Genomic DNA, 16,496 nt, shown 5'->3' with positions numbered 1-16,496 from the left:
AAAGTTGTTCTAATCTTTTGAGTAAAACATCTATTCCCAATTTTCAAGAATAAAATTTCTTTTTAGAAATTCATTTCTTTTAATTGTGTATGTTTTGTAAATTTTTCATATAATAATTGTTCTGATAGGGCTTTAAAAATATTTTTAAAAATAAGAGCATTTGGCGCCAATTATTTGATCCATAAAAATATTGGGTATAAGAATGAGGGGGCGGGAAAAGTTTTAAGGGGGTATATTAATTTATTTGAAGTAGAAGTAATACATTATAAATGTAAAATTCCAATTATATTATGAATAAAGCATTCATAAGGCACACGTGGAATTTTAAGCTATAAATCTGAATAAATAAATAAATTTGAAAAAAAAGAAGTCAAGAAAAGCTTCTTTTGGTGAGACTAGCGATTAGAATTAAGCTGAATTTGAAAAAAAATACACACAAGAAAATATATGTTTAAGTAAGGTAATAACAGTGTAAAGTATGGGAAATTCGCATGGTGTACTTGGGGAGGGGGGTATGAAGAATAATAGGAAATCAAGAAATAATGGTAAAGATGAGAAAAAAAAATTGGAATCTGCACCACCTCCAATGGAAATGAAGAGGAAAAGAAAGCAAAAGGGCCCACCACAATATGCAAGACTACCAACAGTGCTTCCAAATGCAAAATGCAGACTCAGATTATTAAAATATGAAAGGATTAAGGATTATTTAATGATGGAACAAGAATTTATCACAAGTATGGAGAGTGTAAAGCCATCGGCAGAGACAGCAGAGGAGGAACACAATAAGGTGGATGATTTAAGAGGGTCTCCAATGAACATTGGAACTTTGGAAGAGATAATAGATGAAAATCATGCTATAGTTTCATCTTCGGTAGGATCTGAATACTATGTAAATATTTTATCGTTTGTAGATAAGAACCAACTGGAGCCTGGAAGCTCAGTATTATTACATAATAAAGTATACTCTGTTGTTGGTATAATGAATGATGAGGTGGATCCTTTGGTTTCTGTAATGAAGGTAGATAAAGCTCCTTTAGAAAGTTATGCAGATATTGGTGGCTTGGAACAACAAATTCAAGAAATAAAGGAAGCAGTAGAGATTCCCTTAACACACCCTGAATTATATGATGATATTGGTATTAAGCCTCCAAAGGGAGTAATATTGTATGGTCCTCCAGGAACTGGGAAGACTCTTTTAGCTAAAGCTGTTGCAAATGAAACTTCTGCAACATTTCTTAGGGTAGTTGGAAGTGAGTTAATTCAAAAATATTTAGGGGATGGTCCAAAGCTTGTACGTGAATTATTCAGAGTTGCTGAGGAAAATGCTCCAAGCATTGTTTTTATTGATGAAATTGATGCAGTTGGTACTAAGAGACACGATTCTCAAAGCGGAGGTGAGAGGGACATTCAGAGAACTATGCTTGAATTACTTAATCAATTAGATGGTTTTGAAGCAAGAGGAGACGTTAAAGTTATTATGGCAACTAATAAAATAGAGAGTTTAGATCCAGCTCTTATAAGACCAGGAAGAATTGACAGAAAGATTGAGCTTCCAAATCCTGATTGTAAAACCAAAAGAAGAATCTTTCAAATTCACACAAGCAAAATGACTTTATCCGAGGATGTTGACTTGGAAGAATTTATTATGGCAAAAGATGATATCAGCGGAGCTGATATTAAGGCGATTTGTACTGAAGCTGGTCTTCTAGCTCTTAGAGAAAGAAGGATGAGGGTTACACAAGAAGATCTTAGGAAAGCTAAAGAAAAAGCCTTGTATAGAAAGAAGGGTGGAATACCTGAAGGCTTATATCTATAGACTTTTTTCATTTGTTTTCCCATTTTGCACTTGTTTTAAATAAAGACTTTTCATATATATATATATATTCGTTCATTCATTATAAGAAATGCTTAGATAAAACTATGAATGGGAATTAAGTAAAAATATATAGGTCTAAATATATATTTGTTTTATTCATTTTGAAAAACAGTATATTGTCGGGTTTTTCTTTTCTCAATGTATTCAAGAAGTCTAGTAAAATATTAAATTTTAGTAGTACCATTCTACTCATTTCTCCATTTAGCAAAAACTTGCATCATATGTATATAACTATCATAAGAAAACAATAATTGAGTAAATATTGTATATATTAAAATCCAAAGGCCATTTTTTATCTCAATAATTGTTTGCGTGGGGTTGCATGTAAAAATAAGCACATACCTTTTTGGCGCCAAAAACATATTTAATATTTCTTAATAGTTTATTATTATTAAACTTGTTAATTTTTTTTCTTAGAGAGCTTACTAATAATGTCACCAAATATATAAGTTTTGTTGTTGGAATCATCTTTTGCTTGCTTTTTATAAATCTTTGTGTAGTAGTAATATCCTAACCCGGTTGAGAATAATAAAAAAGAAAAGAACATAAATCCGTTAAATAATTTAGAAACATGCTTCTTTTTGATACTTTTATTTAGAATATATGCTGATTTTATATCAATATTTTCAAGTATTTTATCTTTAAATGTATCAATTGATTTATTGGAAAATAGCTCTTTCACAAGTAAGGCAAAGCTTGTACTTATAAGAGCACTCATTTTAATTCTTAAACTTCTATTTTTAAATTTAAAATATAAACCTAATGTTTTTGGAGAAATAGGTTAATGATTTATTGACTAATAATACTCTTCTAATTAATTTTTCTTTTTTTTTTCTATTCTGAATAATTTCTTTTCTTTAGACTTTCTTTTTATTAACCTAACAATCCAATCTTTTAAACTCAAAAGTAATATAATTATTTATTTAAAAATGAAAAACTCATGCAGAAATGAGCGGGCTCTCTCTAATATAATTATATTTTAAAAAATAAAGAGACTGATTTTTTAAATAAATAATATTTTAATCACTCATTACAATGTAAATAAATTAATCTGAAATAATTGTTTAATTACAAATAATTAGATTGTTTTTAAGTGTTAAAATATGGCAAAATGCCGTGGTTTTAAGCCAGGAGGAGTAGAAAACCCATACTACTACAAGAGAAAGTTAGTCAAGCCAGATGGATCTACAATCAAAGAAAGACTTCAAAGATCAACAAGGCCAACATGGGAAGAATTAAGAAAAATGACTAATAAGACATCAGAGGGATTCTGTAATATTGATGATAACATTGTTAAAAATGATGAATATAGAAAAAAACTGGATAGAACAAGAGAAGAAAAACTATCATCAATGTTGAATAATATTTCAAACAATAAAAGTAAATGTTATAATAATAATAATGATAATAATAATACTAATAACAATAATGACAATTCTGAAAAATATTATAGAGTTTGTGTAGAAAAAAAAAGATCTCACTCATTCGATAGATCGTCTCCAAATAATGATAATTTATAGGATATAGTTCTTTCACTTTTTAATAACACCAACAATACCTGGGATTTTCCCATTTTTAATTAATTCCTGATATTTTTCGTTATACGTCCTAACACCTCCAGGTATTCTGTCAGTTTTCCATGGCTCAGAATTTGAAATATTTGTTTGACCACTCTTATTACTGTACAAACTGCTGCAGCTATTAAGTTTTATAGGTTTACCATCCAATCTTTCACAATGACCAGAAAATATTGAATCGTTATTACCCACAGAATATTCTGAAGTAACGGATGTAGTTAAGTTAGTGTCAGTCATTGCTCTACTTTCACTTTTATTGCAACTTTCAACATAATCAGGTGGTGGTGCGAAGTCAACTTGAATATCAGTTTCTATAATTGAAATTGCATTATTTGGCTTGGTTTCAAGAACATTGATTTTATATGAATTATTGTTATATTGAATAGTTATAGTGTCTCCAACTGTTAAAGTTGCAAAATTTCTTAATGATGTTTCCAAAACTGCTTTTGGATTGGATATATCCAAAAAATCCACAGATAGAGGCATAAACTTAACATAAGTACCTTTACTTAATGAAGTATTCATAATTGAAGTAATATCCCCTTCTTGTAATTCCAAATTTTGCATCATCCAATATGGCATATAACAGGTACCTTCTTCTGCAACAAATTCCAACACCCCAGAGTGAGTAAACTTATTCTTAGCAGGGTTACTGATTTGAAATAGCATTGGCCAAGTAATATTTCTTCTAGCTAATTGATTTAAAGCAGATGGAGGTAGCAATATTTTATTTCCTCCCTCAAGTTCGTCTCTTCCTGCAAAACTCACAGGATAACATGAATATTCATTGATAAACAAATTTGAACTTGAACTTCTGAAGTTAGATCCTCCCCTATTAATCTGTTCAAAATCATCATGTATATTGTCATTTTCAAATCCTCCTGAGAAAAAACTGCCAGATGTAAATCTACTGAAACCGAACATCCTTAGCTTGATATTTCTTACTTTAATAACATAAATTTCTTTTAAATTTAAAAATATAAACAAAAACAGCTATCCTCTTTATTTCCTTTTTTTTAACCTTTAAAATATGTTATTCTCAATATACCTTTTTTTTCTCTCTTGAACAGCCAAGTTAGTCATTTAACTAGTGAAAAGAAACAAAGAATGAATCAATTTCCAATTAATAGATATTATTTTATTAACTTTAAGAAAGAAAATAATTTAGTTCTTTTAATATCTTTTTCTTTTTTTTCAAAATAAATATTTAAAGATTAATTATTTTGTTCTCGTATAAAGTTAAAAACTCGTAAAAATATTATTTATCACGAAGGCGGGAAAACCCCACATGTCACTCTATACCGGCACTTCTTGCATACGTAATAATTTGCATGCAATATATTATTCATGTGGATAACAAATACAAAAAAAGATAAATTAACATAAAATTTTATAATTAGATAACATTTATTAATTAATAAAATACAAAAGTAGAAAATATAGCCATTTCTATTTCAAAATGATTTTTTTATGTTAAATAATAATAATTCATAAATTAATCAGATTCGTCCATATTATCATCATCATCGTCATTGTTGAAATTATTATATAATTGGTTATTAATGTTGTTATTATTGATAATTATATTACTATCGTAAATATTGTTATGGAAAGTTTGATAAGCAAAAGTAGCGTTATCATTGGTATTGTTTACTTCACTTTGGCAATCGTAGTTTTGTTGTTCGTAACTACTTTGATCATAAAGCTGATCATTATTAGAATAAAGATTTTCATAATAGTCTCCATTAACATTGTATTCACCGGAAAGTTCATTAGCATTGTTAGTAGTTTCTGCGTTATAATTAACTTCATGGCCAAGCTCAATCATCATCTTCTTAAATTCTTCTTCAACATTATTATTTGGAACATATTGCTTACAATCTTTTGTAATATGGCCTTTATCACCGCAAATACTGCATTTAATATCGGGTCTTTTAAATGAATTTAATGAGTTAACATCTGGACAAGCATAAGTAGGATGCTGTGTAGAACCACAGTGCAAACATCCTTTTGCCAGAGTTATTGCAGTATTTCCGCTTGAAAATGTATTTATTAGGCTACTAGGATTATTCAAATTTGTGTTTAGTGTACCGTTAATAATTGCAAGTTGTTGTAATCCATCTCTTTTATATTCTTCATGTAAGGGATGGAAAGGATCTAAAAGTGGTTGTATCATATTAACTGCTTTATCTAATTTGTATTGAGACTCTGCTGTGATGTGAACATGCATTGGCATCGCTAATTCTTCTTCAGTTTGATGATCACATTTTTTACCTTCTTTAGTAGTCCCCTTCCCACGTATTGAAATTTGTGTACCACTCTCTGCTTCTAGTCTTCTATGATTATATCCTCTTGGGCCTATAATTAAACCCATAAAATTATAGTCAGGATATTTATCTAATGGTATTATTAATTTCTTAGTTTTTTTTAACGGCTTATAATCTTTTGGTACAACATAACCTTGAACATTATTTGACATATATTCTATTAAATTTGACAATTCTTCCTCCATATTCTTTCTTACTCTTACTTCTCTTGTATTTATTCTCGAACCATTCTTGTCATATATCGGAGGTGGACTTGGCTCTCTAATATCTGGACTACCATACTCTATTTCTCCCATTTGAAGTTTATAAATTAACTCATCCAATCTTTGTTCTCTTAAAAATTGATCAATGTCATAGTTATTCATTCCTGGAGGAAAGTCAGAGTAGGCTGGAGGAATATATTCCTTTTCATATACACTCTTCCATCTGCTTGTAGATCCCTCATCCACTTTTGACCATCTGCTTTCTCTTTTGGAGACATTTTCATTATTATGTTCAGCAATTTGTAGCTGAATAGGTACATTGCCTCTAAAGTAATTATTATTGCTTCCGAAACTATTCCCAATTGACGTAATATCCCCCTCCATTCTAATAATACACAATCTTGCTTATCTTAGTTTTTGTTCATAACAAAATATAATTATATCAACTCCTTATTCAATTTATTTTACGACTATTGCAAGGAGCCAGTTCTGAAAGATTTGTTATTTATTACAAAAATAACCAATTATTTTTATTTATATTTTCTATTCTTCTAACTAATTTATTGCACATTCTAATGTAAATTATTACTTATATTATGGCGGGTAATTTTTGCAAATATGTTTTTACTGCAAAAAGTTTAATAAATAATATAGAATAACTTCTTTTCAAGATCTTCATTGAAACAAAAAGTCATAAAATGTATAGAAAATAAAGATAGAAGTTAGATAGACTGATCTGATTAGAAGAAAAATTAAATCTAATTTCCTTACCTTAAATATTTTGAGCCTATTGAAATTCTTTTAGTTTAAAGCTATTATATAAAAGGAAATTTAGCTATATAAAATTGTTGGTTTCTAAAAATTAACTGTTTTGTTTAAGAATTTTACTGTATATACTCTTATACTTTTCATTTTCATCTTTAGTATCCAGAATTTTTTTTACTTTTTTAATTTTAGTAACTGAACGGTCCTCATTTGGAAGTACCTTATCCCTTCTTCCATATGATGCAGTTGATAAAGAAACTCTATTAAAGAGCTCTTTTACCTGAGAATTATTTCTTTTAACGTTAGTGTCTTTTAAATTTCCAATACCTAGAGCAAATTCATCTGATTTTGAAGTATCTTTGCTTTTAGAAGAATTCATCTTATTTTTTAATTCTCTAAGTCTTTGCTTGTTAATCATCATATCTCTTTTTAAATTAATAGCTTGTCTCGGATCTTTGTCTCCATCCATATTACCTTTAATCTCAATAATTGCTTCATTATGTTTCTTTTGTATCTTCTTAATTGAGTTTCTCCCCCATCTTGGAACAAAATCATCAGTAATAGGGTCATAGACCATCCTTGATCTCTTTCTTTTTTTAATACCCTTAAGCTCAGCAAATTTTTCCCATCTGGTCTTTTCCCTCTTTGTTGGAAGAGGATATGCTCTAGGAAGCTGAATTTCTTGTTTATTCGGAAGACTTACAACTGTTCCATCCTTTGTATTTTCTTTACTAAGATCAGACCAAATTGAATTCAACATTAACTGCAAATTATTTGCTCCAGATTTACTTATTTCACTCTCATTAATACTACTAATATCGATTCCAATCAAGTTACTCAAGCATAATTCTAATGGAGATGTTTCTAATTGTGCCCCTTCCATTATAACTTTAGGCTACTCTCTTCTTCAATTTTTAACGAAAGAATGAAAGTTTATGGTAATTTTCTAATAATTTAATCTATTTTATTTCAATTTGACAATTTGACAATTAGAGATTATTAAAAAGGCGCTAACTTGGTTGATAAATTACCGCCAAATATTTAATTGTAAAATTAAATTTTTACATGTTAGTGGTTAAATAGTACAAATAATGTTCGGTTTGATTGTAAACATTTTTAATGCCATGGAGCAATATTTAAATAGAATAGTCATTAACTTCAAATAGTTTTGAGTTGTTATTTACTTTGATTCAATCACTATATAATGATATTAATGCTAATAAAACATATTGTAAAACATTGAAATCAAGAATACATTAAAATAATTATGAGCAATCGATTCAATTGAGACTTAATGTATAGATAATATTCATTTCCAAATCATTTTGGTTTCAAGTTCATATTAAACAATTACATGTAGAGGAGTAATACTAAATTAATAATTAGAAAATCTAGTACCTATCTAAGCTGGTGAAATCGTGTAAGAATTGAAAAAAAAATACTAATTTCAATTTTGATAGTAATTGAAAAAAATATAATTACAATTTTTTAATATTTTCAATATCTTAGCACTTAGCTTTTTGGATCTTTCTATATCTAATTATAGCAGCATTTTTCAAATCCGGACGGGCTAGGACTTGATTTTTGATAGTTTTCTTTGCTTGTTTAAAATCATTAGAGAGATTTACCTTAGAAGTGAATTTCTTTGGGCATCTAATAGTGCTTGATCCAGAGTTTTTCTTAATAATTTTTGTATTCTTAACAAGTTTTCCATTAGAATTTGGGACCAATTCCATACCGATTGATCTTCTTGCTGCAAGACCTGAATACTTTAAAGTATTTAAGTTCATTATGTTGAATGGTTCAGATGTGAAAGTGAAACCATTGTTCTTCTTAATGAAAGAAGTGTTCTTCTTTACGCATTGCCATAAGAGTTCAGTTGAAAACATTTTTAACTATTAAATATTATATATATACCCAATTTTTAATCAAAACAGTATATAAGATAAAGGAATACTTTTTTAAATTATTACCTTTATTTTTAATAATTTTTTTCCTTTTCAAGAAAAATTAATTTTATCAGGCTGATTTTTTTTTTTACTCTTTTTTGATTAATTTGTATATATGAAAATATATTTGTTTATAAATTTTTATTTACAAAAACTATTTAATCACAATTACTAATGATCAGTTTTAATATTAAATAAATTAATAAACTTATAATATATAAATGTAATGTAAATTATTAGCAGTACTATAATATAATTCTACGTCTCAAATCAGTTCATATTAACTATCATTACTAATTTTTTTTCTTAGTCAATTATAGAAATATATTATTAATATTAGACCATTAATCATTGCAGAAAAGGCGGCAAAAAAGCCGCCTTTTTTTTAGTTAATATTAAATAAAAGCACTATTTGTATAATGTATGGAAATTATTTGGAAATAAAATCTTTTGTTGAGCAGCATCAATGGTAATAGGAGTAGGAATTGGAGCAATATATTGAAGGTTATTTGTATTTGCACTTCCCCCTAAATTATTATTGCTGTTTGAAAATGTAGTGTTCGTTGTGTTTTGAGTCGAGTTTAAATGACTAAAGTGGCTGCTACTACTTTTACTGTTAAGTAAATTGAATGGGTAGTATTGAATGTTGCTGTTATTACTGGTATTATTCAGTAGAGGTGTGGAGTTGCTTTTAAATAAATTTGTATCACTTGAGTTTAAATGATTAGTTTCCTTATAGTTAATAGGTTGTAAATCTAAAGGTTTGATTTCAGGGGAATATATTAAGTAGGAGCCTCCTTTGTCATTATTGATATCACCGTTGTTGTTTATATTGGGGCTTTTGCTTTTTTGATCGTTTATTTGAAAATCATTGATGGATTTAATTGATTGAATGGTTGCTTTATAAGCCTTTACAATTGGTATCTCAGTTGGATAATTGGACCGATCATTTAACTCAATTGTATTGGAACGACCATACTTTTCATTATTTAAATATTTATCTACAGTACTATCTTTGTTACTGATATTAAAAGTTGAGTTATATACTAAATTTGTTTTTGTTTTAGGAACAATGTTGTCCAAATCACTATTGGCTTTTCTTAGATTTCTCTTACTAAGAATATTAGCTGATATAATTGACTCGTTATGAACATAAGAATCATCAAAGATACCTCCTTTTAAATGACTAACTGAAACCAGATTTGTTTTTGAGTTGGTCCTAAACATGTTATTTGAAATTGAATTATTATAATCATCAAGAACTCCTTCTTTAGATTTTGTTCTTTTCTTTGATAAACTAGCAGCTGTTGGCTTGGAAAAACTACTTAGTTCATCATTCAATGCTTTAACATGCTCTTTTGAATTTGTTCTGGAGATTTTCAAATCTGTATTACTAGACTTGGGTAAAATTTTTCCATTTAATCTTTCATTTTCTTGAACATTTTTTTGACCTGCTACAATTTTGTTTGTTTTTTTATCGGTTATTTTATAATTTTGCAATGATAAATTTTGTCTAATATTAGTTTTCTTAATCTTTCCTGTTTCTGATTCATTCTTATTATTAATAGACTCATTCTTATGGCAATCATCACTAATATTTATCCCATCGTTACACATTATTTTTTCTGTATCGTCAATGATGTTATTTACTGTTTCAATAACTTCCTGTGGTTTTCTATGATCTTCTTCATCTTTATAGTTTTTACTATGTTTTTGTGTAATATCTAGATCTTTATCATCTGCCTGTTCATTAAATCCGGATTCATGATGAGTTCTAATTTCAGAATTTTCAATTAATTCATGTTCTTTATTTACTGGAGTGTTAATCAGATTACTACTGTTAATTTGTTCCACTGAGTCTCTTGGAGTTGATATTGCACTTCTGACATGTTTGCATTGAGAAAGTATATTTAATTTTGAAGGAATAGACGATCTTAGCTCACAAAACTTTTTTTCTATATCAGAAATTACTGAATTCTTTGGAACTTCGGTCTGGTCATTGTTTATTCTGAGTAATTTTGCACCACTTTTCAATATAGAATTATTAATATTATAGTCATGGCGCCTAATATGTGCATGCATATTTGAATTATTTTGTTGATTGTCAATTTCTTTATTAATGAATAATACCTGACTATCTTCGGATAGTTTTCTAAGAGTTGATGGACTAATATGACTTTGATTGTTTACTGTACTATTTTGATGGAATGATTCACCACTATCAATTCTATCAAATGTGTTATCTTTATGTAAATGAATAAAATTGCCATATTTGCTTTTTAGCTTCATTCTAAGATTATTAATTGAGTTATCTAACTGATCTTGCAATGAGAACAAAGTAAAACTTAGTTTGCTGATTTCTTGATCTTTTTTACTAATTAATAACATATCTCTATTAATCTGTTCTTTTAATTGTATATTCTCTAAATGTATAAGATTCACCTTCTTTCTTAACACAGATTCCAAATAAAAAGAATCTTCATCCTTTTTATTAAGTATATCAACATCTTCTATATGTCTTTTTAATAAATCATTCATTCTGATGCTAAAAAAATGGACTCTATTTCTATTAAGCATATCAGTAATCATTTCTCTTTCTAATAACATGTCATTGTTTAAATTAACACCTTTTTTTAATATTCTTAAATCTAATAACAGCAATTTTAAATAATCATTGCTTTTAAATATTCCAGCATCATTATCAGAACTAATTAAGTGATTATTCAATAAACTTGAATCCAATAATTTCTTATCATTTTGTTTGATTCTTTCAAAAAGTATATTTTTATTGACCTCATTACGATTTAATTCATTAAATAATTGTGTTAATTCATTATAATTTTTTTTAATTTCTAGTAATTTTTTATAGTTTTCTTTCTGAATCTCATTATTTATAAGTTCATTATTTAAAATCTTCAATGTTTCTTTTTCGTCATTAACATCGTATTTCTCTAAAAGAGCTATAAAAACATTATTATTGAATAACTCGTATATTTGGCCATTAATTTTATCTTCTAACTGAATATATTTGTCTGTTAAATTTTTATTACTATCACTTTCAACAAAAATTCTCATATCTTTAATTTCTTCAATTCTCAAATATTCTTGTTTTTTTATATTAGGTGTATCATATTCAATGATATCTTTTTCGGTAGTTTTTAATTGTTCCCCAATCATTTATTTTCAAACTCAAAGCTTCTATTCAAACAGATTCATGAATATATGTAAATATATATTGAGATTATTATTTGTTTTTTCACCAGATATTCAAAGATATGTATCTACTAAACGTTGTTTCATATAAATAGTTTATATCTTAATTTCTCTTTAATTCTTCTTGAAAAATATGATTTATTATCTACACATTTAATGCATTAAATAAATTTGAAACTTCCTTTTAGTTTTGAAAATTTATTTCTTCTGGTAATATTAATCAGTTCAATAAACTTATCTATTCACCAATTATAGAAAGTTATACATATAATATCAGCTTATTTTGAGTTTCCCTATTTAATAGTAATTCCAATTATTAATATTTAGTTCTTTTTTTTTCAAGACTAAAAAATTAATACTTAAAATAATTACTATTAATTCTTTATCTTTAAATAATAATCACATAAATCAAATCCTCACATAACTTTAAATGCAATTCTCCTCTCTAAATACCGCCAAATGTGAGGTAATTACCCGCTAAATGTCCATTTTGATATTAATTCAATACAACGGAAAATTAAAAATAAAGAGAAGAAAATTTTGTTATTTGAATTGTTTATAGATAATTTGAAGTAAAATTTGAGTAAAATTAATAAATTATGTAAAAATAGCACTTATCATTCTTATTCAAACTAAAATAACGAGAGAATTTTTTATATCCAGGCAGAACTATTAATGGATTAAAAATGTTAACATTATTCTTCCACAGTTTTTTTTTCAATTTTAATTATTTAGTTTTATTATTTTACATAAAAGTAAACCTCAAAACATCATACATTGTTTATTTATTTAGAAACTATTTAATATATTTCTTTAATTCTGGTTATATTAACACACAAATATTTGGCGCCATAAGCAATATATTTTCTTAAAAATAAATTCTGAATTCCTGTTTACTTGGATGTCTTAATCCAAATTAAACCATTAATAAAGTTTTTACTAACTTGTTTTTATTTTTAAATTGATTTTTAATAATTATGAAATTGTTTTTTCACACTATTTTAATGCAACTAACTTGAATTAATCATTTTATTTGTTAATTAATCTACATATAATAAAAGACTTAATATAAGAAGTGAAAAAAAAAAATGAAGGATGATGATGAACTTGTAGATTTTCCGTTTAAAAAACCACTTTATTTTGTTTTAAATGATGTAATAGCGATTCCAGAAGTGAGAGAAAGCATGCACTTAAAGTTTATAGAAAATTTGTATTTGAAATTTAATATAGGTAATAGAATAGTAAATGAGGAAATTCATGGTCAAATTAATTATCAATACTCATATAATATAAATGAATTGATATATATAGGGGAAAAATTTGATTATTGTAACATTTTACTTAAAGTAAAAAATTTAGTAAATGATGAATTTACAGACAAAAATGCTTCATTCGGACTAGTAAGTTAAATAAGATAATAATGTAACTCATACTAATAAGAAATACCAATATTATTAGACATACGAAAATATCTCTAATATTTACAATAAATTTCACTTAAATAAAGAAAATCGAATTTTAATGCAATATATAATATATAAATACTTTAAAGAAAAGAATTACATAGTGAAAGACGGATTGAAATTTGGAGTTGATTATATATTATACCACAAAAGTCCTTCTTTAGTACATGGGAAACATTGTATATTAATATGTAAATTTACATATGATGATAATGATCAATTAGAATCTGATGGATATGAAGAAATTACTTATAATAATAAAAAATATCTGGTAAAATTTCCTGTAATTAATTATAAAAAGATTATTAATTTATCAAGATTATGCGAGTCTGTCTCAAAAAAACTTATTTTAGTTGAATGTAATTCCAAATGTGAAGAAATACAGTGTATAGAAATTTCAAGATTTTTTTAATTAATTATTTATATTTTTGTTTAAATCTTAAAACATCTTCTTTGGTTAACTTTTTCTTATTATTAATTAATATGTCATCCAACTTATCCTTATTCTTCTTCTCTTCTGCTTTAAATTTATCGTGTATTTGCTTATCAGTAAATTCTGGGAAGACAGATTTTACTAGCATCAAGTCCGTACCAAATAGTGACAAAGCATCATAAAATTTATTAGTCTGTTCTGTAGACCATCTTTTACCTTTTGTTCTCTTATAAGCACCAGAATATGGCTGTAAGGATGTGCCTGCCATATTCTCATTAATATATACTCTTCCCTCCATTAATCCAAGCCAATCCATTTGTTTTCCAGAACCACCATTCAACGAATTTTCTTCTATAATTATATCTCCTTTGCAATCTATTGACAATTTAGAGCCTCCATCTCCATTTAATTTATCAATTGAAAATAATTCACTTAAAAAACTATTATTTGAATTGCTTTCAGTTCTAACTCCTTCAAACTCACTTGAAACCGTATTTTTGTCTTCTAGTTGCTTATTTTCCTGTCCAGGGCTTCCATCCAATAAGTATTTTAGTAAATCATCCCCATTACTCTTAGTATCTGTAATACTTGGCCCTGGTTGATTCTTTGAGAAACAAGTATTACCATTTAAAATTGTATTGTCACCTGAATATCTGTCAGTAAAATTATTGTTTCCTATTGTACTGGTGTAGTTATTATAATTATCCAAATCTAGGCCACTTCCTTCATTTTTCTGTTCATTTTGTTTTCTTTTGGATCTCCTCTTTCTATATGCTGTTTTAATTACAATACTCCATAAAGTAGCATTATCTCCCTTTGTTGAATCATTTCCTCCCATTTAATATTGAAAAAAATAGACAAACCTATTCTAATGACGGGCTTAATGTTAAATTAAAATTACCAGAATTGTTAGAAATTTTTAGCTTTATTAATATATATATTGTTTATTCTTTTTACAGTAGTTTTAACTGTAATAATAATATATTAAACTTCAACTTTCAACTTTATCTTTCTTACCTTTGGCTCAATATTACTTGATAAATCTCATCTTTTTTTTTAATTATTCTTAATTTACATTAATTCTTCTTTGAATTATTTCTACTTTTTATATTAACATGTGTATTATTTATATATACAAATAATATAATTAATATATTAACAAAATTAATTTTTGGCGCCATTCAAAAATGACATAAATATAGATTATGCATAATAAGATTTCTGAATGAAATCATAAGAAAAAACATAAAAAATTCCCTTACACCAAAAGTTAATTATCTTATTATTCTTCTTAATTATACTAATTTTATTTACAACTGTCATATTTTTTTTACCAACAACTTAGCGTGTGAAAACTCAAGAATCAAAAGAATACACAAATATGGGTGGAGATGGAGGAAGTATCCCAAAAAGAGGAGATGTTGTGAAAACCAAAGGTTATGGATTTAAGAGAAATTTAGGTGGAATGGGGTACATGCCAAATGTACAAGTAAAATTAACAAGCGAGGAAAATTCAACCAAATTTATTATGCATGAGAGATGGACAAAATGCTACTTAACTAACGTAAGTTTGTCATTCTACTGCATTCTTTAAAACATTATATTTAGTTTTCTGGAATATCCCTTACATATTAGAATACGTATTATGGGATAACACAGATTACAAATCAAAATCATAATATAAAATGTATTTAAAAAATGTTTGTTATTTTCATCTCTTCTAATTGATTATTATTTTTTCAGGAACCATTGAATCCTCCAATAGTAATATGTAATAAGGGATTTTTATATAATAAAGAGGCTATTATTAATATGTTACTAAGTAAATCCAAGATAGTTTCACACATTAAAAAGCTTTCGGATATATTTGAGGTTAAAGTAAGTTATAATCATCTGAACAATTACTTTTTCACTATCTTTATATTGTTTTTAAAAATTCAATTATTTTATATGCAATTTATGAAATTGATAACCATATTACAGAATAAATTTAACAATATCCTTAATTGTTTAATTTGCCCAGTAACCAACAAAAATCTGGATTACTATACTAAAGCTTCGTATTATAAATGTTGTAAACATATTATTGCATCTTCAGCTTCCTGTTTAAGAAACCCCAATATAACCAAAATCAAGGAAAATGATGTTCGGCAAAAACATCAAAGAATTTGTATTTACTGTAATACTAACAGCAATTTTTCACTTAACGAAATTAAGCTATTCTCAAATATAACTTAATTGATTTTAATCTTCAAAGAATGAGAATTCATTATTATACTCTTCTGATCCTCCTACAGAATATGCTGGTAAAGGTTGTTCACCTACATTTCCAAAACCTGAAGCAATAACCTCAGGACCTCTAGGTTTTTGTTGTCTTGAATCTGTGTTTCCAACAACCGAAACTGAGTTAGATCCTTCACTAGAAACATTACTTTTATACGTCCCAGCCGTTCCCCTTAAGTTATTAGAATCAAAATTACTTACACCTTCTCCAATACCACCACTCCTTCTTCTCCTCTTATTAAGTCCAAAACCCAATCCTCCTAGTAGCCCAATACCTGCAATACCTCCCACTACTGCTCCAGCTATCACTCCAGGATCTACAGATCCTTTTGTTGTTATATCAGGAGAAATGGTTGTTAACGTTGTCTCTGTAGTTTGAGTGGGAGTTGGGGTTGCTGGTTGAGTAG

General features: G+C 27.1%; 12 protein-coding genes across 12 annotated transcripts in view; 4 read left to right on the top strand and 8 right to left on the bottom strand.

Annotated features, from left to right (window-relative positions):
- Positions 1-478: 478 nt before the first annotated feature.
- Positions 479-1,816, top strand: cubi_01587 (26s proteasome regulatory subunit S4 like AAA ATPase; the record flags this gene model as incomplete). The annotated part of the gene is made up of 1 exon (XM_029018599.1): positions 479-1,816. One exon carries the CDS (start codon positions 479-481, stop codon positions 1,814-1,816), a length of 1,338 nt encoding a protein of 445 aa, XP_028873826.1.
- A 460-nt stretch (positions 1,817-2,276) lies between these two features.
- Positions 2,277-2,594, bottom strand: cubi_01586 (uncharacterized protein; the record flags this gene model as incomplete). Its single annotated transcript, XM_029018598.1, has 1 exon — positions 2,277-2,594. One exon carries the CDS (start codon positions 2,592-2,594, stop codon positions 2,277-2,279), a length of 318 nt encoding a protein of 105 aa, XP_028873825.1.
- Positions 2,595-2,979: 385 nt separating this feature from the next.
- On the top strand, positions 2,980-3,396 carry cubi_01585 (uncharacterized protein; the record flags this gene model as incomplete). Its single annotated transcript, XM_029018597.1, has 1 exon — positions 2,980-3,396. The coding sequence occupies one exon, from the start codon at positions 2,980-2,982 to the stop codon at positions 3,394-3,396; it is 417 nt and encodes a 138-aa protein (XP_028873824.1).
- A 12-nt stretch (positions 3,397-3,408) lies between these two features.
- cubi_01584 (ubiquitin fusion degradation protein) lies at positions 3,409-4,377 on the bottom strand (the record flags this gene model as incomplete). The annotated part of the gene is made up of 1 exon (XM_029018596.1): positions 3,409-4,377. One exon carries the CDS (start codon positions 4,375-4,377, stop codon positions 3,409-3,411), a length of 969 nt encoding a protein of 322 aa, XP_028873823.1.
- A 571-nt stretch (positions 4,378-4,948) lies between these two features.
- On the bottom strand, positions 4,949-6,367 carry cubi_01583 (transcription/splicing factor-like protein; the record flags this gene model as incomplete). The annotated part of the gene is made up of 1 exon (XM_029018595.1): positions 4,949-6,367. The coding sequence occupies one exon, from the start codon at positions 6,365-6,367 to the stop codon at positions 4,949-4,951; it is 1,419 nt and encodes a 472-aa protein (XP_028873822.1).
- A 478-nt stretch (positions 6,368-6,845) lies between these two features.
- On the bottom strand, positions 6,846-7,631 carry cubi_01582 (uncharacterized protein; the record flags this gene model as incomplete). Its single annotated transcript, XM_029018594.1, has 1 exon — positions 6,846-7,631. The coding sequence occupies one exon, from the start codon at positions 7,629-7,631 to the stop codon at positions 6,846-6,848; it is 786 nt and encodes a 261-aa protein (XP_028873821.1).
- Positions 7,632-8,253: 622 nt separating this feature from the next.
- On the bottom strand, positions 8,254-8,637 carry cubi_01581 (60s ribosomal protein L28; the record flags this gene model as incomplete). Its single annotated transcript, XM_029018593.1, has 1 exon — positions 8,254-8,637. One exon carries the CDS (start codon positions 8,635-8,637, stop codon positions 8,254-8,256), a length of 384 nt encoding a protein of 127 aa, XP_028873820.1.
- A 468-nt stretch (positions 8,638-9,105) lies between these two features.
- cubi_01580 (uncharacterized protein) lies at positions 9,106-11,874 on the bottom strand (the record flags this gene model as incomplete). The annotated part of the gene is made up of 1 exon (XM_029018592.1): positions 9,106-11,874. The coding sequence occupies one exon, from the start codon at positions 11,872-11,874 to the stop codon at positions 9,106-9,108; it is 2,769 nt and encodes a 922-aa protein (XP_028873819.1).
- A 1,124-nt stretch (positions 11,875-12,998) lies between these two features.
- On the top strand, positions 12,999-13,785 carry cubi_01579 (tRNA-intron endonuclease; the record flags this gene model as incomplete). Its single annotated transcript, XM_029018591.1, has 2 exons — positions 12,999-13,310; positions 13,369-13,785. 2 exons carry the CDS (start codon positions 12,999-13,001, stop codon positions 13,783-13,785), a joined length of 729 nt encoding a protein of 242 aa, XP_028873818.1.
- Positions 13,786-13,789: 4 nt separating this feature from the next.
- On the bottom strand, positions 13,790-14,644 carry cubi_01578 (transcription factor with SANT domain; the record flags this gene model as incomplete). The annotated part of the gene is made up of 1 exon (XM_029018590.1): positions 13,790-14,644. The coding sequence occupies one exon, from the start codon at positions 14,642-14,644 to the stop codon at positions 13,790-13,792; it is 855 nt and encodes a 284-aa protein (XP_028873817.1).
- A 543-nt stretch (positions 14,645-15,187) lies between these two features.
- cubi_01577 (uncharacterized protein) lies at positions 15,188-16,044 on the top strand (the record flags this gene model as incomplete). Its single annotated transcript, XM_029018589.1, has 3 exons — positions 15,188-15,370; positions 15,550-15,684; positions 15,790-16,044. 3 exons carry the CDS (start codon positions 15,188-15,190, stop codon positions 16,042-16,044), a joined length of 573 nt encoding a protein of 190 aa, XP_028873816.1.
- A 6-nt stretch (positions 16,045-16,050) lies between these two features.
- Positions 16,051-16,496, bottom strand: part of cubi_01576 (uncharacterized protein) — a gene marked incomplete at both ends in the record, with an annotated part of 1,435 nt that continues 989 nt past the window's right edge. The window contains one exon of the mRNA XM_029018588.1: positions 16,051-16,455. Within this exon, the coding sequence (XP_028873815.1) occupies positions 16,051-16,455 (405 nt within the window). The remainder of the gene's footprint in view (positions 16,456-16,496) is intronic.

This window comes from Cryptosporidium ubiquitum (genome assembly GCF_001865345.1).
Source record: "Cryptosporidium ubiquitum isolate 39726 chromosome Unknown contig_20, whole genome shotgun sequence".
Taxonomy (NCBI): Eukaryota; Apicomplexa; class Conoidasida; order Eucoccidiorida; family Cryptosporidiidae; genus Cryptosporidium; species Cryptosporidium ubiquitum.
Note: the sequence above shows the minus strand (reverse complement) of the source record. Positions and strands in the feature narration are given on the sequence as shown.